Below are 21,939 nucleotides of genomic sequence, written 5' to 3'. Positions count from 1 at the left end.
CCTGCTTCTTGACGACGGCGGGGGCCGGGGCCACCTTCTTACCCTTGGCCTTCTTCCCTTTAGGCATCTTGCTTGGCTGATGGAGCACTTTTTTTTTTTTTTTTTTTTTTAAATAGCTAATCTAGCCCTGCTTCTGATAAAACTTTGCTGCATCCTGACTGCCAGCCCCCGTGGCCAGTTACCTCATGTTCTAAATGTCATGAACAGAAACCAGTCTTACTGCTATGTCTTCCCTGGTGTGATAGACTGTTCCCTCTGAACTGTGAGCCAACATCAACTGATTACTCCTTTTTTAAAAAAAAAAGAAAGAAAGAAAAAAAGAAAAAAAGCCAATACATCCATTTGGAGGTAGGGACAGGGGACTTCCATTCCCTCTTGGCATTCCTTTTATACTGGGCCCTCTGTTGTCTAAGTGTGCTCAGTGCAGTGCATCTTGTCTCTAAAGCACTATGCGTAGGTCACATTTACAAGTCTGACGTGACCATTCTTCCCCATCCACTCGACGTTAGGCAGGCCCTAAAGGATCAGAACTGACAGACTATATTATTTTAGAAGGGGGAGGATGTTTACTAGAAGGCCTTACAACCAACAGGGCTTGTCCAACAGTGGCTGTCTTTACACTGGAGAGGCTGAGATGAGGTGACTCCCCAGTTTATGAAGCTGGATGCTTCAACAGGTGTTGAAGGCTTGAAAGATTCCTGGAGAGCCTTTGGTCTTCAGTCTATGTCGGACTTGGAGAAGCTGGACTCTGATGCCAGTGAAGGATGTAGCAGTAGAGGAGACAGATGAGCAAGAGGCAAAGTTGGGCAGACAAACAGCCATGCCTCATCCTGGACTGTTTCAGATCTGGGCCATCATTGGCTTCTGCTCACTCTTGGGGAGCTTTCTTACCTTAATCTTTCCTGGAAATCCCCCTGTAGGCTGGCTAAGGGTTTGCCTGTGCTTCTTCTACATCCTTCACGTTGTAAGTCCAAACTAATCATGAGAACTTTTCGGCTCCAAGTGTGGCCTCTGCATACAGAGTTCTAGGTTATCAGGTGTCCCCCTCTGGATTTGAAAGCATGGCTTTCTGCCTTCGGCCTCCAGCTCTGTGCTGGAAGGGCGTTGCCTGTTGTCATTCTGATACTGGTTCCTTATATGAAGCCATTCCTTGTCCATCTCCCTCTTTCCCTCTCATTCCCTTTCCTGGAGGCTTTTAGAATCTTCTCTTTGTCCCTGTGTTCTAAAAAATCATAATGATGAAATAGACTCTTTGGTGTGGATTTGTTTCATTCAGCAAAATGGAAGGGTACCCTGAGACATGGGCAAAGACATCTACTGGGTTGGGCATCCATCTTTAGAGACAGCCATGGCCATCCTCCAGCCAGGCCCCCTCCCAAAGGACAAAGACTCCAGGACAGCTCCAAACAGGCCATGACAGTGAGCAATGTATATACACGGAGCCTGGGATCTATGCCATATCAACACTGGTTTCTAGGGCCTGTGCTGGCATCTTCTCTAGGTCTGTACTCTAGAGAGTGACAAATAACCCCCTATTGCTTTTCCTCTGTCATATAGGGTTTTAAGGACTGGATGTTTATAGAAGACATGACCACAGCAAGTTGTATAGAGTTAGGGTACCCAGATACATGCACATGGGTGCCCCATAATGTGGCCAGATTCAGGAGTTGGAGGAGAGAAGACTGGATACAGAGCTCTTAACCTACCCCTCATGTGGAACAGAGCTGCAAGGAATATTCATGCTTTCTGTGTGTCTCCATCTCTATCTCTTTCTGCCTCTGTGTCTCGGTGTCTGTCTGTCTTTCTCTGTCTCTCTGTCTCTGTCTCTCTCTCTGTCTCTGTCTCTGTGTGTGTATGTGTGTGTGTGTAGATATGAAGTTTGCACTGGTGTCTTGATTCACTCTCCACCTTAGTTTTATTTATTTATTTAAGCCTTTTTCCACTTGGTCATATGGGTATGAGTGTTTCTACATGTATGTCCGTACACCAAGTACATGCCAGGCAATCCTGGGAGCAGGAAGGGAGGATCAGATCCCCTGGAACTGGAGTTTGAGTTGTGAACCTCCATGTGGGTGCTAGGATTATGATCCTGGGTCCTCCGAAAGAGCAGACAATATTCCTAGCCACCTAGCCATCTCTCCAGGCCCTCAATGATTTAAGTTTGAGACACTATCTCACTATGTAGCCCTAGATGGCCCAGAACTTAATATATAGACCAGGCTAGCCTACCTCTAGAGATCCACCTACCTCTGTCTCCTGAGTATTGGGATTAAAGGTGTGTGACATCACCTTAGTTTGCCACACTGTATTTTGGCATAGGATTTCCAACTGAGCCTGGAATTAATAAATTTGCCAAGACTAGCTGGCCAACCAGTTCTGGTCCCCACTATTTCCCCAGAGCTAGGCTTACAGATAGGTGCCATTCAGCCTGGTCTTTTCATGGGTACTGGAAATTTGAACTCAGACCCCCATGCTTGTACATCAATCACTTTATTGCCAGCTGTCTATCCCCTCAGTCTGGAGCCTGAACGTCTTCTGTGGAGTCTGGATCTCTAGGGAGTTACAAAGGTTCACACATCAAGGTAAGGGGATGGCATATATTTATTGATAATGGCTAGATTAATTTATATTTTAAGCATATTTATTATCATTGCACATAGTCTGATCTAGGATCCGCTAAATGGTGGGGGTGGGCTTGGGACTGAGTGAGTGTCCTCGCATCTGAAATGTATCATCTGTTTATTATATTGAGTCTCACTCTGTGCCCACAAAGGCCTGGGACTTACTATGTAAACCAGGCTGATTTCCAACTCTCATCAGTCCTCCTGCCTCTGTCTCCTGAATATTGGGATGGTTGCAGACATGGCTCACTGTGCCTGGCCTGTTTAACTCTTTGTTACAAGGCAATGATACTGACATATGCTCAGAGTTTCGTAGCCATCATTATAATCTGTTTTAAAGACAGGGTCTCATATAGCCTAGGCTAGTCTCAAATTTCCTATGTAGTCAAGTCTGTCCTTAATCCCCTGGTATTTTTTTTTCCCTTGGTTTTTTCGAGACAAGGTTTCTCTGTGTAGCCCTGGCTGTCCTGGAACTCACTTTGTAGACCAGGCTAGCCTTGAACTCAGAAATCTGCCTGCCTCTGCCTCCCGAGTGCTAGGATTAAAGGCGTGCGCCACCACGCCTGGCCAGACCCCTGGTATTCTTGATGATCTGGTATTCTCTGCCTTGAGAGTGTACAAGGGTTGTGGGAACATATATTTTCATTTTCCTCGTTATATTTTTAGGAATGGAATTTGTGGGTTACATAGAAATTCAATACTTAACTTTTTTTTAAAGATAGGGTCTCATGTAGTACAGGCCTTGAATTTGCTGTGTTACTGAAATCCCAGGTACTGGGGCTGCAGGCATGGGCTACCACACTCAGTGCTAAACCTTTTAAGAAACTTCAGACTGGGTTCCACAGAGACTGTACAGTTAGTTTCCCTTCCCACCAATGAAGTACGAAAATTCCAGTTTCTTTTGGCCTTTGTCAACCTTGTTTCACTGTTTATTTTGAGTGTGGTCATCCTAAGGGTTGGGAAGTATTAGCTCTCTGTGGTTTTGATTTGCATTTCTATGACAACTGGTATTCTTTTATTTTTATAGCCTACTTGAAATGTCTATTTGGAACCATCTCTTTCTGATCTAGGTCAGCAGCCATCCAGTTGTGAGGCCACATGTGGCACACGCAGCCAGCTTCTTACCTAAGGATGGAGATTTGAACTTGCCTCCCCGTGATTGCACATCAAGTGCTCTTACCCACTGAGATATCTCCTCAGCCCTACTTTTTCTCTTAGTTAGAGTGTATAGGCCTATATGTTGATGGGGTTATTAAAAATGAAGCAAGAATTAATAAAACTGAAGATAAAGAGCCAATAAAGACAATAAAAACAAAATTTTGTTTTTGTTTTATAGCAAGTAAAATAAGACAGAATAAAACCCTCTAGAAAGACTGAGAAATGGTCCAAAATAGAAAAAAAATAAAAAATACAATTATAAACAATTCAACAGCAGATAAAATAGAGGTACTAAAGATATCATGGGAACACTTCTGTAATAGTACTTCAATGTAACTTTATTTATTATATGTATATGAGCACTTGCCCCATGTGTAGAGGTCAGAGGACAACTTGATGGATTTGCTCATTCCTTCTGTCTTTATGTGGCTGGATGGAGCTGACACAGGCTTGCATGACAATCACCTTGATTGCTGAGTTAGTCTGTAGACGCTGTAACCCAGCAATGCTTTTAAAAAGAGATGACTAGAGACTGGCCATGTGGCTCAGTGATAGAGCACTTGCTAAGCATGCGAAAAGCCCTGGCTTTCGTCCCAGCATTGCCACAAACAAAACAAACACAGCAACTTTGAAAAAATGACTTAATACACATATGCACCTATAACCATAAGCATATCTCATTCATTAGTTAAGTTCCACTCTGTAAGATATGATACATATACATACACATACTACCGTAATAACACAAAGCCAAATATGAAGCATATGTCTTCAGGGTGAGCAGTACTGGATATTCAGGAGAATATTACATTGTATCATATAAAAACTATTACAGAAAAAAAAATTCTAGGGAAAGCGAATGCTGTTAGTTGGTGAGACAGGGGCAATTTGAACAGAGGAAATTACAGGCCAGGCTTCTCGGGAGGAGTCCTAAATAAATATTAACAAACCAGACCCAGCAGTATATTAAAATGATAACAGAAAGACAAACTCACAATCAAATTACAGTCATATAAGGCTTTATCCCATGAATAAGATGCAGGTTGTGATGTTGTCTCCCAGTGAGCCTCATGGTATTGGTAAACTGAGGAGAAAATGCAGGGGTCAGCTCAAGTTCAGGAGAGCTACAGAAAACTCAGCATTCATTTTGATAGTTGTTTTTGTTTTAGTTTCTTGAGACAAGGCCTTGTTTGGTCCAGGCTGGCTTTGAACTCCCTTGTATAGCTGAGGGTAAGCTTGAACACCTGATCTTGCTGCTACCAGCTCTTGAGGATTGGGATTGTAGACTTGCACCAGCACACCTGGCTCTTTGCCACTTTTGTTTAGTTTCAATTTTTTCAGACAGGGTTTCTCTGTGTAGCCCTGTCTGTCCTGGATCTCACTCTGCAGACCAGGCTGACTTCAAACTCAGAGATCCACCTGCCTCTGCCCCCCGAGTGCTTGCATTAATGGCATACGCCACCACTTGGCTCTGACATTCTGTTTCAACTTTGTATTACGTCCTGTGTGTGTGTGTGTGTGTGTGTGTGTGTGTGTGTGTGTGTGCATTTACAGGTGTGTATGTGGGGGACAGAGAGGACACTGGTGAGAGTTGGCTTTCTCCTTCTACTGTGTGGGTCCCAGGGATCATCAGGCTTTGGTAGCAAGCCCCTCTACCCACTGAGTCAGTTTGATGTCCCTTCAACATTCTTTGATAACTCTCAGTAAACCAAAGTCAGAAGGGAGACCTCCCCTACCCTGAGAAACTGGCTCTGGACTGGAACCTCGATGACTGTGTCACCATCTGACCTCACTCTTCCCTCCCAGCTGCTTCTCTGTCCCCTTTCCCTCAGGGAACAGCAGCTACGGCCTTCTATGTACTCAGGTTAAAATGTGCTACTGACCTGACACCTGCCTCTTGTTCTTATTCATCTGTTCAGCTACTCTGTGTGTGTACCACCATGATCCCGGCCATGACAATCATGCAGGAAACCTCTGAAACTGTAAGCCAGACCCATTAAATGCTTTCCTTTATAAGAGTTGCCTTGATAATGGTGTCTCTTCACAGCAATAGAACATGGCTAAGACAGAGTCTCTGTCTAAGAAATGAGAGGAGGAAATCTATACAGGAAGGAAAGGACTGAGCCCTGTAGCATCCCAGCATCCTGAGCTCAGAATGAAGGCGAAACATTATCAGAGGAGCCTGAGCTGGAGGGATGAGAAAAGCTAGGCCTTCAAGAACGAAGCAGTCATTCTGTGGGAGACTGCTCATGGGTTGGCTGAAAGGCTGAGGGAAGAAGGCTCTGTTGGGAAAGCACTTGCAGCCCAAGCAGGAGGACCTGAGTTCAGTCCCAGCATCCACATAAAATTTGGATGCTGGCCAGGAAGCATCCAATATCCTCTTGGCTTTGCCCCTCCAGAGTTTGGTTTACCAACGCCCCTGAGATGCACAGATATAGCTTTTATGTGCATTGCACCTGTGTACATGCCTGGAGAGTCCAGGGGTCAATGTCAGTACCTCCTAAGTCATTCTTCATTTTCCTTTTGAGGCATGATCGCTCCCTGCTCTGATTCAGTGAGCAATGCACCTGCACCGACAAGTGTACCCATGCATTAAATTAGAAACAACCGATTAGATGTTTAACTATTGCAATCTGTGGACTCCGATGCCCTTACCAAGTGCAGTTTTTAGTGAAACACTGAGAATGGAATTCTATCTAGAAAAATGTGGACTTTCTACATCTTACCATGTTGGATCCTGAAAGAGCACAGTGGCCTTACCAAGGTGAGGCAGGAATAGAATTTTCAACCCTGCAGTAGATGATATTCGTGGGGTTCACACTGGGGAAGGAGAGGCTGAGGAGAGAGAAGACCCATGGAGCTCAAAGGGTGAGAGATTCCATTAATCAGTGACTGAGAGCCAGTTCTTCCTGGGTGGAATGGGATGCTCCCAGTCTTCTCAGAGAGTGACTTCTCTCACCAAGAGGACTGAGTGCTCGGGCCTGGAAGAAGAGCTACATAGAGCAATGCCAGCCACACTGGAATGACAGCCCTGCTGGGATAGACTATGACACTACTTTGACACTTGGCATCTAATTAACATGCAAGCCTTAGAAGTCTTAGAACTATACCCCAAAGCAGGTGCCAGAAAGCTTTTCCTATAAAGGCAGATATTAAACACTTTAAGGTTTTTGGATAATTTGTTCTCTGTTAAAATTTCTCAGCTCTGTTGTAGTATGAAAACAGCCATAGACATTCATAATGAACTTGTGTGTCCACACTCTAATACAACAGAAACAAATACAACTTTTGACTGCTGTGAGCAGACACCATGACCAAGGCAACTCTTATAAAGGACAACATTTAATTGGAACTGGCTTACAGGTTCAGAGGTTCAGTCCATTATCATCAAGGTAGGAGTATTGCAGTATCCTGGCAGGGATGGTGCAGGAGGAGACTGGCTTCCAGGCAGCTAGGAAGAGGGTCTTAAAGCCCACGCCCACAGTGACATACTTCCTCCAACAAGGCCACACCTACTCTAACAAGGCCACACCTCCTAATAGTGCCACTCCTTGTGCCAAGCATACCCAGTTATGCATAGATTTGTGATTTTTCCAATCCTTGCCCTAGAATAAGTTATATTTTGTTTTGTATTTTGAAGCATTTTCTCACTATGAAGATACAGTTCACCATGTCTGGAAGGCAAGACAGCAGGAACATGAGGGAGCTGCTCACACTGCATCTGCAGTCAGGAAGCCAAGAGAGAGAGCAGGGAATGCTGGTCCTCAGCTACCTCGCTCCTCTTTCCACTTGTTCAGCACAAGATCCCAGCCCATGAGATGCTGCCACTCATGTTCGGGGTAGGTCTTCCCTCTTCCATTAAACCTATCTGAAAATTTCTTCATAGACATATCAATAAGTGTGTGAAACCAAATCAAGTCAGGTTGACAATGATGATTAACCTTTATAAGTATACCCCTTGTCAATTTGACACACAAATATATAATTTTTAATTTTTTTATTTTGTATGCATGTGTGTTCCACTGTGCACATGTGGCGGTCAGTGGACAATTTTCAGGAATTGGCTCTTTCCTACCCCTATGTGGATCCCAGAGATCTAACTCACATCATCAGGGTTGGCAAGTAGGTACCTGTACCACCGAGCAATCTCACATATATCACTTTTAATCTTGGCCCCTATATGCTCATAGACATCTTATAATGCAAAATACATTCGTTCCAATTTAAAAACTCCCAATAGAGGGCTGGAGAGATGGCTCAGCCGTTAATAACACTGGTTGTAGGCAGGAGAGATGGCTCAGTGGTTAAAAGCACTGACTGCTCTTCCAGAGGACCCAGGTTCAATCTCCAGCACTTACATGCTAGCTTATAACTGTCTGTAACCCTTGCACCGGGAGATCTGACACCAACGCACATGAAATAAAATTTCTTATTAAAAAAAAAAGAAGAACACTGTTTGCACTTGTAGAAGGACCCTGGTTCAGTTCTAGTACCACATGGTGGCTCACAACTGACTGTAACTCCTGTTCCAGTGGACCCAACACCCTCTCCTGGGCCTTTATGCATGTGGTACAAATACATACATATATGCAAAACACTCACACATGTAAAAATATAAGAATAAAAAATCTTTAAAATATTCTCCCCAATAGTTGTTTCTTCCCCATTTTCTACTCTTCTGTCTTTTATTTTAATTTTACTACTCTTTAAGAGAAGTCTATTTATTTATTTGGGTTTTTGTTTGTTTATTTGTTTGTTTTTTTCAGGGCAGGGTTTCTTTGTGTAATTCTGGCTGTCCTGGAACTCATGGCTAAGAGGTTTGTTTTATTTGTAATTATGAGTGTGTATGTGTATATGTGGTGTATAGGAGAGGGTGTTGGGTCCCCTGGAGCTTGAGTTATGGGCTGTTGTGAACCATCTGATATGGGTACTGGGAACTGAACTCAGGTTCTCTGGAAGAGCTGCAAGCACTCTTAAGCTCTGATCCATCTCTCCAAAGTCACTCATCCTTTAAAAAAAAGATGGAGACTCCTATAGATCTGGCTGGTCTTGAAGTTGCTCTGTAGCTGAGAGTGACTTGGAAATTCTGGTCCCATTGCCTCTATCTCCCAGTGCCGGGGTGGTGGAAATGTGCCACTCTGCCCTGCTTTCTGTGCTGTCGATAGACTGAACCCTGGGCTAGGCAAGTCCTCTAGCCATGAGCTGCATCCCTCCAGCCTCACCCCTGGTTTTTATTATTTTTTTTATGATTTATTTATTTTTGTTTTATATGCACTGGTGTTTTGCCTGCATGTATATCTGTGGGAGAGTGTTGGATCCGTTGGAACTAGACTTATAGACAGTTGTGAGCTGCCGTGTAGGTGCTGGGAATTGAACTCAGGACCTCTGGGTTGCTCTGAGAGTAACTAGTGTGTTAACTGCTGAGCTATCTTCATAGTGCCAACCTCTGTTTGTTTGTTTGTTTATTTAATAGCTCAGGCTGGTTTCAAACTTGCTGTGTCATCAAAGATGACCTTGAATCCCCAATCTTTGGGCTTTTACCTCTGGAGGAGCCATAACATCTACCCCTTCTCCGAGGGTCCCAATGACAGAGGCACAGTCTTACCAGAGTTCATGCTGGAGGAAGCAATGAGTTTATTGAGCTTCCTTACAGAGCATAAGTGAGGGGTTACTTGCAAGGCTTTGAGGAGTCCTCCCACAGTAGCCAGTCAAATGGAGTCTTCCTTCCCTAGTCTTCCTCAACCTATTATTTCAGCTCCTCCCCAAGGCCACATGAATTTAAGTTAGAATAGCACACACCAGGTGTGGTAGGGAGAGACTGGGTACTCAGATGTGGATCTCCTAAGCCTCCTCACCCTCCATGAGGGCCTCTATGGCCTCTGGGGCCTTCTCCGAGATTCTGACACTGCTATGCTGGCCCTAGCTTTTTTGGAAACCTGTTGGGAGCTTTCTTCTTCCTATTACTCTTGCATTACCATGCCTGACTGCCACATGGGCAATGCTGAAAAGTTATGCTGCCATCTTGAGATGTTGTCTGACCCTATTCTTCCACAGCTCTTAGTGGCTGTGTATTCCTTAGTACTCCTTAGTGGCTGATGCTGGGAAAGAAATACTTATCTGTGTGACTATTTACAAGCTGGGAACATGCTCAGTAACATTCTTAGTCGACTCTCTCTCCTTTGATGGGTGGACTCTGGACCTCAAGGAACCTTTCTGATTGGCTCACAGCAAACTATGAGTGTTCTCCCAAATTCTGCTGACCTCTTTAATAGTTGCATTCATTTTCTTTACACCCATTTGTCTTCTTTCAGACTTACTCACAAGGCTTTGCTCCCCAAATTATACATTTCCATGTCTTTCTGTTCCTTTTCACTATAGAACTATCTAAGAGCAGTGAGCAGCAACTATGCCATGGTCTAGATTTAACACTGTCTTGAAATTTCTTTTGCAGTTCATGGGGTCATCCACACATTTAATCCTGGCTCTTGAGGGATGAGGGCGTAGAGGCAGGACGATCAGGATCATCCTCAACAGCTCTATGAATTCAGCTATGTACCTAACCTGAGGATTCAGGTCTTCAGATGGCACAAACAGGAAGACGGGTAGAAATATGGGCACACTGTAGATTCATAAGCAACTACATTGTGGGAAACCTGTGAAAATTGTGTCTTGGTGGTTCTAGTTTACTCATTAATATAGTAAAACTGTGGGCTGAAAGTAAGAAAGGGGAAGGAGATGCTGGAGGCTTCAGCTGAGGAGACTGAATGACCATGCACTTATAGGATTGCCCAGCAGTCTGAATGGCCCGCTGCAGATGTGTGACTATTGGTGATAAGGGTACTAGTCAGCTCCTCCACTCCCCTTGAGACAGGGTCCTGCTATGTAGCTGAAGACAATCTGGAAATCACTATGTAGCCAAGGCTCACAGGGATCCTCCTGCCTCACCTTCCCAACTGTTGGGATTACAGGAGTATACTGCCATACTTGACAATGAGCAATATCATTTTTCTCAGTGCTCAGGTGAAAAGTAGCCAAATTTAGCTCCAGTGTGGTTCTGCCAAGCTAGTATAATCACATGAGTGAGGGAGAAGTTGAGTCTATGAGCAGACCAGTGTTTGTCATAGCAGACAATGAAATTTAAACTTATCAAGAAGGGAAAAGATTAAAAATTAGGGAACTGGAGATTCTTAGACAGTCAAAGTATTGTTGAGGCCAGGATGCTGTAGGCAACAAACTGAGGAGATCAAAGATGGATTCCATGTCTCCACTCTGGGCTTCCCATTTTCCCACCGTAAGCTTATTTTTTCTATTCTATTCTATTCTATTCTATTGTATACTATTCTATTTTATATCTATTTTATTGCTCAGTCTATAATCCTGAACAATAAAGACTGTTTAAAAACAAGAGCCAGATGTGGTAGCACACACTTATAATCCTAGCAATTAGAAGGCAGAGGCAGGAGGATTGTGAGCCTAAAGTCAGACTCGGTTACACAGTGAGACTATGTGTGTGTGTGTGTGTGTGAGAGAGAGAGAGAGAAGAGGAAGGGGTGGAGAGAGGGAGAAACAATACACCTCAGAGGGAGGGAGAGAGGGGGAGATAGAAACACCTCAATAGACATTCAAGAGATTCTATATTAAATGATTAGTGAGATAAGAACTAATAATTAAATTTGTTGGATTGGCTGGAGATGTCCAAATCCCAACAGGGGAAAAATATGAAGCTTTTTTGAAAGACAAAAGAAAAATTAAAAAATGCTTAGTGATGTTTGTGAGTAAAAAGATTTAGATTTTCTCTTCTCTTTTTTTTTTTTTTTTTTTTTTCGAGACAGGGTTTCTCTATGTAGCCCTGGCTGTCCTGGCACTCACTTTGTAGACCAGGCTGGCCTCGAACTCAGAAATCCGCCTGCCTCTGCCTCCCGAGTGCTGGGATTAAAGGCGTGCGCCACCACGCCCGGCTGATTTAGATTTTAATATTTAAAAATCCTTTATTCAACCAGTGAGATGGGTTAGCTGGTTGAGATATTTATCACCACGCCTGACCACCTTAGTTCAATGGCTGGAACCAACATGGAAGCATGGAAGGAGAGAACCAACTGCTACAAATTATCCTCTGACGTACACACACACACCCTCAGGCATACAAATGAATGTAATAAAAACCTTTAATTATGGACATTTCAGAATATTCAGAGGTACTCAGAACTCTGTGATGAATCCACCTCTGACTGCCATTGGCTTCAGTGACTACCAGTTCCAATTGCTTTTGTATGTGTGTGTATACACATTCAAGTACGAGTTGGTGTGCATACAAATAGGTGTGGATATGTGTGGAGGTCAGAAGTTGACAGTAAATCCTCTCTGAATGAAGAAAAGGAATAAAAAGGAAAAAAAAGAACATGGCTCCTCCTGGGTGTGGTGGAGGAGAAAGTTTATTACAGATGCATGGGAAAGCATAGCCACGGGCAGAGACATCCGAGGGTGGTCATGACCATGAACCATGTGGGGAGAAGAAGAGGGGAGAGGATAGAGGGGGAAATAGGTACAGCAGCCAGCAGGCCAAAGGTACAAAAGGTAGTACAAAAGAGGGTCGGTAACCTAAGTGACTGAGTTATACAGGGGAGAACCTCTGGGGAAGATCAGCCCAGCCCCTGGGCTGGAACATTCAGGTGTGGTATGGCCCTCATATCCAGGTAGGGACTGAAGGATGCTAGGAGAACCTGGAGCCAACCAGGTTGGCTTTGATATGTTAAATAGGCACCTCAGCTGCTTGTCCTGAGTTTGAAGCTTAACACTCTTCACTTTATTTAGTAAGGTAGAGTCTCTTGCTAAGCCTGAAGCTCACACATTTGGCTACTCTAGATAGTCAATTTGATCCAGAGATCCCCTGGTTTCAGCCTCCTGATACAGTACCACACCTGCCTGGGTTCTGGGGAGCCAAACCCAAGCCTCAAACTTGTGTGATAACTGCTTTATCCACTGAGCCCAATTCCTAGCCAATCTTATTTCATCCATACCTCATCACATTATCTATTCTATACATTATCAGATTGTAATATCTATAGATCAACAGATTTCTAAGGTCCAGGTATTGCTAGCATTGTTCAGCTATATGCATTTTGTTTTGTTGTGAGATAGGGTCTCACTCTCTTTTGTTGTTGTTGCTGTAGCTCAATCTGGCCTGAGATTCACTTAAGTAGCCCAAGCTGGCCTCCGATTTGTTATACAGCTTTAAGCTTCTGCTTCTCCTACATCTCTGGAAGGGCTGGGATTATAAATATGTGTCATCACACCCAAGTGATCTGGAAGTTTGTCCTCAGCCATCATTTCCCGTCCCCGTTACCCACGGTTCTCAGAGAACACCCACTCATGGCATTTTGTACTATTTTTTTCTTTTTTCTTTTCTTTTCTTTTCTTTTCTTTTCTTTTCTTTTCTTTTCTCGTCTCGTCTCGTCTCGTCTCGTCTCGTCTCGTCTCTTCTTCTCTTCTCTTCTCTTCTCTTCTCTTCTCTTCTCTTCTCTTCTCTTCTCTTCTCTTCTCTTCTCTTCTCTTCTCTTCTCTTCCTTCCTTCCTTCCTTCCTTCCTTCCTTCCTTCCTTCCTTCCTTCCTCCCTCTCTCTCTCTCTCTCTCTCTCTTTCTCTCTCTCTCTTTCTTTCTTTCATTGTTGTTGTTGTTTTGAGATAGGGTTTCTCTGTGTAGCTTTGGCTGTCCTGGAACTTGCTCTGTAGAGCAGAGTGGCTTTGAACTCACAGAGATCCTCCTGCCTCTGCCACCACTGCCCATTGACTTCTTTCCTATTTTATCAGTTGTCAACATAACATATCTTTTCTTTTTATGACCCAATACTGTTAACACTGTTTGGACAGAGAGGTTTATACATTCATCAGTGGATAAAGGCAAATGAGCTTTTCTCAGGAAATTGTCCTTAATTTATTCCACATTGTTACTCTTCTGTGCCCCTAGCCTGAGCCTTCTGTAATTATGGATTCCTCCCTCATTTAATGTGGTCTCTGTCGCTACAGATTGTGAGAAGAGAAGGTACCCCCTTTGTGGCTTGTCCTTTTCTGGGCTGGGGAAGTGGGGGTGTGGCAGTGGCTTGATACATTTCAAGACATTTTCAACTTGACAGTGATGCCCAGCTAAAAGTAGTCATGCAAGACCCATGTCTCCTCATTTTTTTCTTACCCATGTTCCCCATCTGGTGTTCTCTGAGGAGACTCAGACTAAAGGGAAAAATTGACAGGAAAACCTGTATCAGCAAGTACCAGAGAAAATGATCAAAACCATACAGATAAGAACAAATAGAAATGTTTCTGTGGAGCAGGTGTTTCAGGACTGGGAACAAAGGACAAAGAAGAGCTAGGGGTTTGGTGTTTAAGAACTGTGACCCAGGTTGAGTCCTGCCATGCTTACTCCAAATTGTAGGGACTAGGTTTCTCAGCTCCCTTTGTAAACTGGAGTGTTATCCAGTACCTGCTCACAACAGGGGAACGACTCAAGGCCAGGAACAGACTAGTAGACAACATGTTTACGAACAGTTTCCTTTGGGGGAAGGCCCTGGATTTTCTAGGTGACTAGACACCATGTCCATTCAAAGGAGGAGTAGGCCACCAGGATCACCTACTCTTCTTAATGTCCAGAGGCCTCCGAATTGGGGGGTCTGACACTGTATCCACCCATTCAGTTATAAAGTTAACAACCATAGCCCCTCCCCTCAGTGAATGCAATGCCCTAAAGTGAGACTAAGACCCAGGGCACCTCAGATGCAGTGATGCTGGTCCTCTGTCTCTCTGTGGCTCTGTGGCCACTTACTTCCTTCAACTCCTGTGAAGATGGACTGCTGAATATTCTGTTTATGATTTTCCATGCTTGTTACTTTAACTTCTCAAATAGAGCACACAGGAACTTCTTTATGGTTTTTCCCAGGGAATTAATATAGTGGCAATACTCTGAAGGGTCTTAAGAACAATATTTGATGAATAAAAACATAAATGAACTGAACAATGTATTAATATTGTGCCCTTGAATTTTGCCCATAAGTGATCTCTGAGGCCCTAAAGTGTTAGAGGAACTTCCTGGAGCAACTGAGATTTGGACCATGTTTTGGAGATTGAATTATTGTGCTAGTGACAGGTGTTTTCAGGACTGTGAATAGCATTGACATAAGTATAAAATATTTCAGATGATAAGAGCAACTCGGCGAATGTAGGATGCTGATGGGGAGAGAGTGATGGACTGAAGGGAGAGATGAAACAGGTGTGGGAAGCACAAGTTTTGAACAGTTAAGATAAATGGGCATCACTCAATCCTGGCCCAACCACTGTTATATACATGTGTCTATCTATTTTATATATGTTCTTAGTGTTTTTCTTTTTCTTTGTATAGGAGCCATTTGTTGCAGGTAGGCCTGCGCCTAGTCCCCTCACCCTATACTAGTGAAGTGGCGCCTGCAGTTTACACAAGGTCCTCCGGTCTGTGTGCAGATGGGTAAACTGAGGCAGGAAGGGGCAAAGCAACTTTCTCTAAGATCACCTAGGGAGATTCCTCCCCCCCCCCCGCCAAAAAAAGATAATTTTGTGGCTGTGTGCTGAACAACATGAAACACAAGAAAAGTTTATGTAAAAAGTTGCCTCAGTCAAAGGACAGCAGGCACCATGATGGACAACACAGCAGGTGGCTGCGGTGTAAGGTGGAGGAGCTCATTCTTCAGGTAAAGAATGTGGGGGAGACTGGCAGCATCGTGGGTGGATGGGGAGGGAAGGAGGGGTCTGACTCACAGGTTTCTCGCTTAGGAAATAGGGGTGCTGCTGATACCTGGAAGATAAGGACTTCTGAGTCAAGCTGGCAGGTTTTGAGAGAGTGTTAACAGATATGGGAAAACTTTAGTTTTTGAGGTGGTGTGTGGCACACCCAAGTGAGAGGGTCTCCCTGTGATCCTACATTTTTCTGGGTACCTGCCAAAGCCAGGGTGGTTGTCCGAAGTAAGGAGCTCCCTTAGGAGATCGAAGCCCTTGGTCTTGGTACCTGGACCCTTCTCAGATCCAGGAGGTAGAGCTGACAGCCTCTCCCTTCAGGTGACAGCGTTGGACATTGGACCTGGCCCTATCGTTTTTGGGCTTGGGAGTGGGTGCTCAAGAGCCTTGCGGTGCCCTTGCAAACTTGGGAAGAACAAGGAAAGGGTGGACTCTCGGCCTGTCATTTTCTCCCTCGGTGATCTTGGAAAAAGTTGCTTTGCCCCTTCCTGCCTCAGTTTCCCCATATGCACACAGACTCGAGGACCTTCTGTAACCTGCAGGCGCCACTTCACCATCACTAGCATAGGGCGAGGGGAAGAGGCGCAGGTTGCGGTGGCGTCTTCCTAGTCCGATGTCACCCTGGAGGATCGCTCGCAAGCAAGGAATCGAGGAGCTGCGAAGAGGCAGAGCTGCCGGGGCGGGACCGGACGGGCTGGGCCCGGATCAGCGCCGACTCCGAGCTTGGGGGAGGTCTAGGCTCGAGCCCAGGGCGCCCTTCCGGCGCGTGCCGCGTTACTGACAGCGTCAGAACAAAAGTGGCCGTCTGCTCTGCGCACTTCGCGTCCCGCAGGCCCGGCCTAGCACCGCAGCCCGTCGCCTCACGCATCGCCGCCGTGCCTTCGACCCTTCCACCCGAGCGCGCTCGGCTCTTTCCGCCGCGGCCGGCGCAGGTGGAGGGGCGGGGCGGGGGCCGTGCGTGGTGACGCCGCGGGGGGGGTGACGTACAGGCGTGCCCCGCCCCCTCCCCCTCCCCGTTCAGGCTCTGGAAAGAGAAGAAAAAAAACTTTCTTTTTTTTTTTAATTGAGGAATCAACAGCCGCCATCTTGTCGCGGATCCGACCGGGGCTTCGAGCGCGATCTACTCGGCCCCGCCGGTCCCGGGCCCCACAACCGCCCGCGCACCCCGCTCCGCCTGGCCGGCCCGCTCCGCCCGGCCCTCGGCGCCCGCCCCGGCGGCCCCGCTCGCCTCTCGTCTCGGCCTCCCGGAGCCCGGCGGCGGCGGCGGCGGCGGCGGCACGGGGTGGGGGGGGGGGCCGCGGCGCGGCGGCGGCCCCGCTCGGCGCATTGTTTTTCCTCACGGCGGCGGCGGGCCGCGGGCGGGCGGCGGAGCCCAAAGCCCCCCGGTCGTCCGGCCGCGGGCGAATTCATTAAGTGGGGCGCGCGGGGGGGGGGGGGCGGCGAGGCGGCGGCGGTACCACCATGTTCCCGGGCGCCGCCTGAGCCGCGGGGCCGGGCGCCGTCGCTGCCAGCCGGGCCCGCGGAGGCGGCCGGGCCGCTTGGGTGCCCGGGCCGCGGAGTGTCGCGCTCGGGAGGCGGGCAGGGGATGAGGGGGCCGCGGCCGGCGGCGGCGGCGGCCGGGGGCGGGCGGTGAGCGCTGCGGGGCGCTGTTGCTGAGGCTGAGATTTGGCCGCCGCCTCCCCCACCCGGCCTGCGCCCTCCGCGGCCCGGCCCGCGCTCCTGCGCTCGCTCCTCGCTGGCTCGCCTGCTCGCAGCCGCCGGCCCGACCCCCGTCCGGGCCGCGTCGCGCCGCCCGCGCTCAGGGCTGTTTCCGCGAGCAGGTGAAGATGGCCGAGAACTTGCTGGACGGACCGCCCAACCCCAAACGAGCCAAACTCAGCTCGCCCGGCTTCTCCGCGAATGACAACACAGGTGAGGCTGGGGCTAGGCTCGCTGTCAGAGTTCGGGGCAGGGAGGGGGTTGAGGGTCGCAGTGGCCGGAGACTCTGTCCCGGGCCTTGGGCTGCGCTTCCCTGACGGGGAGGAAAAGTGAAGCGGGGGCGCGGTCGAGTGTCCGCACGCGTGGCCGGCCGGGATGACAGCGGAGGGGACCTTGGAGGTTTGGAGTAAGAGAATGCGACCAGAGGCAATGAGGGCTTTCAGGATCGGACCCCCACTCTAGGCGGTGCAGTCGCGGACACAGCTGCTGCCTTCTTAGTTGCGACGAGTTGCGACGGAGAAGTTTCTTGGAATGTGTTGCTTGGGAAAACGCTTAGTGGTTATTTAGAAACTCTTGATTTTTTTTTTTTTTGATCACCTAGTATTTTTTTTTTTCAAAACCCCAAACCTCATGTGCGAGTTGTCATCAAAGTTGCTGTGGTGTCTTTCATTTACATACGTAACCTTAAAAAGAAGCTAGCAGGCTTTTAAAAGTCCATTTGGGCTCCAGTCTGCCTTTGAGGCTGGAATGGTTTTACACTGGAGATGAAAAATTAAAAAATTAAGGACTTTGAATCTTTCAGGGAAAGAGAAAAGCAAGCTACTCTTAAATCTTTTCCCCGACTCACAAAATAGCTTTCATGAAAACTTTCTTAGGTGATCCGATCGGGTACCCAAGACTTTTTCTGTTCATTCAGTAATTCAGAGTACTTCTGGACAGCTCTGATAACCTTGCCAATTATTCGTATTTCCCCTTTTAAGCGCTCCTTCGAAATAAAAACTCGTTCGTATACTGCTGTGAACAATGCCGGCTCAGCGCAGCTAGCACTTCTCCAGTACGTACTTGTAGCGGCATCTGAAAATCAGTTTCTGATGAATGGGTCCAAATCAAATTACATTGCTGCCTGCAGATTGGCGCTAGATACAGATGTTCAAGTTGTGGAACTCTTTGTGACTTTATACAAGTGTATTAAAAAATATTTCTGCTTTTGAAACAAAACTTAGATTTCATGGCTTCAGTTTGAAGTGTTCCTGAAATCCAGTCATGAAAGGAGAATGTTAATGTAGAAATGAGGGGGGAGTATTCTCCCTCCATCATTTTTCAGAAGATTTTTGTTGACTTAAAATTTGTTGAGCGGTAGGAAGGAGTAAATAGATAATTCACAGGTAGGTAGGGAAAAGTCACTTTTCTTTTTAAATGACAAGTTGTTTGATGTTTATTTTCATAAAAATCTTATTGATGAAAAATGTTGAAACAGTGGTTTAAGCACACTTGTGCAAAGTAGAGCTCCCTTGCTTTAGTAATCTTGCTGTGCTTGAGCCAGAAGACTGTAATCATGTGAGATGTAGATCATACCAGGCAGGTGTTGTCCTCAAGTTCATCCTCTGACAACTGGTAACTGGAAGACTTCAGCTTTGCTGTTACTGAGTGAACTTGTAGATTTTTCTTAGAAGTGGGGCAAATTAATAAGACCACAAAAAGACCTGTAGTATCTTATACATCCAGAGGTTTACAAGATGGAACCCAAAAGAAGATGGCTTTTCTCCTTCCTTCCTCCTCCTCCTCCTTTTCCTCTTCTCCCTCCTCCTCCTCTTCCTTCTCCTCCTCCTCTTCTTTCCTCTTCCTCTTTTTTCCTTTTTCCTTTTTTTTTTTTTTTTTTTTTTTTTTTTTTTTTTTGTGTAGCTTCTCTGGATTGTCAGATATTTACTTACTGTGTTGCTGACCAGAGCAGACTTATCCGAAAGGATCTTCTGCACTTGAGCACTTTGTCCCTTTGCCTTTCCGCTTTTTACCCAGGAGTCGCAGAAGAGTACTTTCACATTTACAAATGTATGAAACAAGGAGTAGTAGTTTCTAATGATTCTGATTTAAATGATCAAAGAATAAGATGGCATTCATATTTGGTTACATGAAATGCACCATCATTGTCTTGAAAGGGTGTAAGGGTCCACTTTGAGGAAGGAGCCATTTTTGAATACATTAAACAAGATGAAACCTTGTTAAGACTAACTATTCGTCTACCATCCAGTAATAACATAGTCAGATCTTAAAAGTTAAACAAATCTCTGAAGTATTTATGTTAAGTATATTTAAAGCAGTGAAGGCTGGGGTAGAGACAGAAGGAAAAATTGAACTTTGTTGTCTTTTCTTTTTTGTTTGTTTATTTTCCTCCCCCCCCCCCCAACACACACACACACACACACACACACACACACACAAGGTTTCTTTGTCCCTGGCTGTCCTGGAACTCACTCTGTAGACCAGGCTAGCCTCAAACTCAGAAATCCACCTGCCTCTGCCTCCTAGGTACTGGATTAAAGTCGTGTGCCACCACTGCCCAGCCTGAACTTTGTTTTCTTGAGGGGTCTTATCTCAGGCCTCCAAGAGGAAATTGGGTTGGGGTAGGTGAGGTGTGTGTTTTGAGCACAAGATGAAATTTGAGGGAGGGGATGTAAGGAGAGTGAACAGAGAGCCCTAGACAGTGAGAAACAGCTACTACCTGAACTAGTGATACAAGCCACATCCTTGGAGACTGAGTTGTGAATCCAGTGCATTTTAGCTGTGTTTCTAGGGATAGCAGTGGGTGGAGAAGAGAGTGAGAGGGAAGCCTACCAGCCTACAGAGTACTGAAGTTCACCATGGACACATAAATCACTCCACTAGGGGCCAGGCAGCATCTAAGTGATGATCGCCTTTGTTACTTAAGATGGGTGAGCGCACAGAGGAAGAGGGAAGGTGCCTGGAGGACAGTAGCAAGAGGAAGAAGACAATGCTTTTCAGCCTACCACAGGCCGGCCGGTCTGCAGTGCTGTCAGATGTTGGTGAAATACTATTTTCATGTTCTATGTTGAAGTGTTAAGCACTTTGTAAGAAGCAGGGAACTTTGTGTTATAAGTATGTAGGTGGCTATGTATTTTGGAAACTTTCTCTTAATATGTCCAAATTAAAATAGTTTAGAATCTTTTAACACCATGGATTCATGATCAAACAGTATAGAAGAAATAAATATTCAGGCAAGTAGACTTTTTTAAACATACATAATTGGCAATTCATACATTTATGAAGGAGGTTTTTTATTCTTTATATATTTTTTTGTTCGGTTTGTCTGTTTTTTGTTTTTGAGGCTGATTACTTCAGACTGGCTTGGAATTTTCTATGTGAACTCTGGATCCTCCTGCCTCAGCCTTTTAGTTTTAAGTGCTAGTATTATAGGCATACACTATCACACTTAGTGACTTGGGAAATTTTACAGTAAACTTTATGTATAACAAACCATGTAAAAAGTGTTAGGGCCCGCAAGATGGCTCAGGAGGTCAAGAAGAGTACTTGCTATGTAAGCCTAGTGATTGGAATGTAGTTCCCAGAACCCATATAAAGGTGGAAAGAGAGAACTCCACAAAGTGTCTGCTGACCTTTAGGTGGGACACATCAGGAACCCCTCTCCCACCTGCACTCACTCTCTTGCTCACACATAATAAAATTTTACAGAAAGTTTTAATTTTTTTTTTTTTAACAATCAAACACAAGTATATTTTAGCCTGTGCTGTGGCACTAAACTGTCGTGGTGGTATTTTATAATGCCTGTGCTTTTTATTTGAAAAAAAAATGTTTTCTCCCTCCCCCCTTCTTTTTCTTTGAAACAAGGTGATGTATCCAAGACTGATAGCAAATTGGCTCTATATACTAGGCTGACCTCAAATTTGTGATTCTCCTGGCTCAGCTTCTGAGTATTGCTAGCATTTTAGGCATGCTCTGTAATCAAAAAGTTCACTTTTTTTTTGAGACTTACTTTTATTTATATTATGTTTATGAGTGTTCTATTTGCATGTGCACCTACGTGCCAGAAGAGGGCATTGGATCCCATTACAGATGGTTGTGAGCCACCATGCGGTTGCTGGTACTGGAACTCAGGACCCCTGGAAGAGCAGTCAGTGCTCTTAACCACCCACCCAGCTATCATCTCTCCAGCCTAAATGTTCACTTTTCAAGACGCATAATCTCAGTGTGTTGTCCGTGTCAGATCTCAGCTCCTAGACTCTAGTGAGCCTCTTGCTTCAGCCTTCTGAGTAGCTAAAAATTTCTTTCAATGCAGTAGAGAAGTGTATTTGGTATTGTGGTAAATACGATTAACCACTAGCATCTTTTTACTGGTAAGCGATAATCTTCACTGTGTGCATCCTTCATGTATCAGACAGTGCTTCTCTCTACAGCCGTCAGCAGCAGATGAGAGAAGCTACATTCACTGCTGTTTGCTAGATGAGGACCCATGACTGATGGGGGATGGATGGGCTCCAGAGCTGCAGACAGAACCAAATCTAGGTGGTTCAAGGTCCTACATTCAGGTGACATGGCTCAGCATGTAAAGGCATTTGCCGCCAAGCCTGAAAACTTGAGTTTGATCCCAGTCCTGCATATGGTGGAGGAAGAGAACTGACTCCTGAAAGTTGTCCCCTGACCTCCATACATGGGTCTTGACATATTCATGTCAT

General features: G+C 45.6%; 1 protein-coding gene and 1 long non-coding RNA gene across 3 annotated transcripts in view; both read left to right on the top strand.

Annotated features, from left to right (window-relative positions):
- Positions 1-1,283: 1,283 nt before the first annotated feature.
- On the top strand, positions 1,284-7,637 carry LOC110311949 (uncharacterized). The gene is made up of 3 exons (XR_002380011.2): positions 1,284-1,501; positions 2,501-2,582; positions 7,420-7,637. It is a non-coding gene; the product is annotated as an uncharacterized LOC110311949 (long non-coding RNA).
- A 9,553-nt stretch (positions 7,638-17,190) lies between these two features.
- Crebbp (CREB binding lysine acetyltransferase) overlaps positions 17,191-21,939 on the top strand; it is a 132,869-nt gene continuing 128,120 nt past the window's right edge. For both annotated transcript variants that reach the window (XM_029470633.2, XM_021184469.3), the window contains exon 1: positions 17,191-17,443. In XM_029470633.2, coding sequence (XP_029326493.1) covers positions 17,359-17,443 — 85 coding nt within the window. In that variant the 5' untranslated portion in view covers positions 17,191-17,358. The remainder of the gene's footprint in view (positions 17,444-21,939) is intronic.

The sequence above is a fragment of the Mus caroli genome, unplaced genomic scaffold, assembly GCF_978045245.1.
Source record: "Mus caroli unplaced genomic scaffold, Mus_caroli_1 scaffold_17, whole genome shotgun sequence".
In the NCBI taxonomy this organism is placed as follows: Eukaryota; Metazoa; Chordata; class Mammalia; order Rodentia; family Muridae; genus Mus; species Mus caroli.
This window is presented reverse-complemented; position numbering and strand designations above follow the sequence as displayed.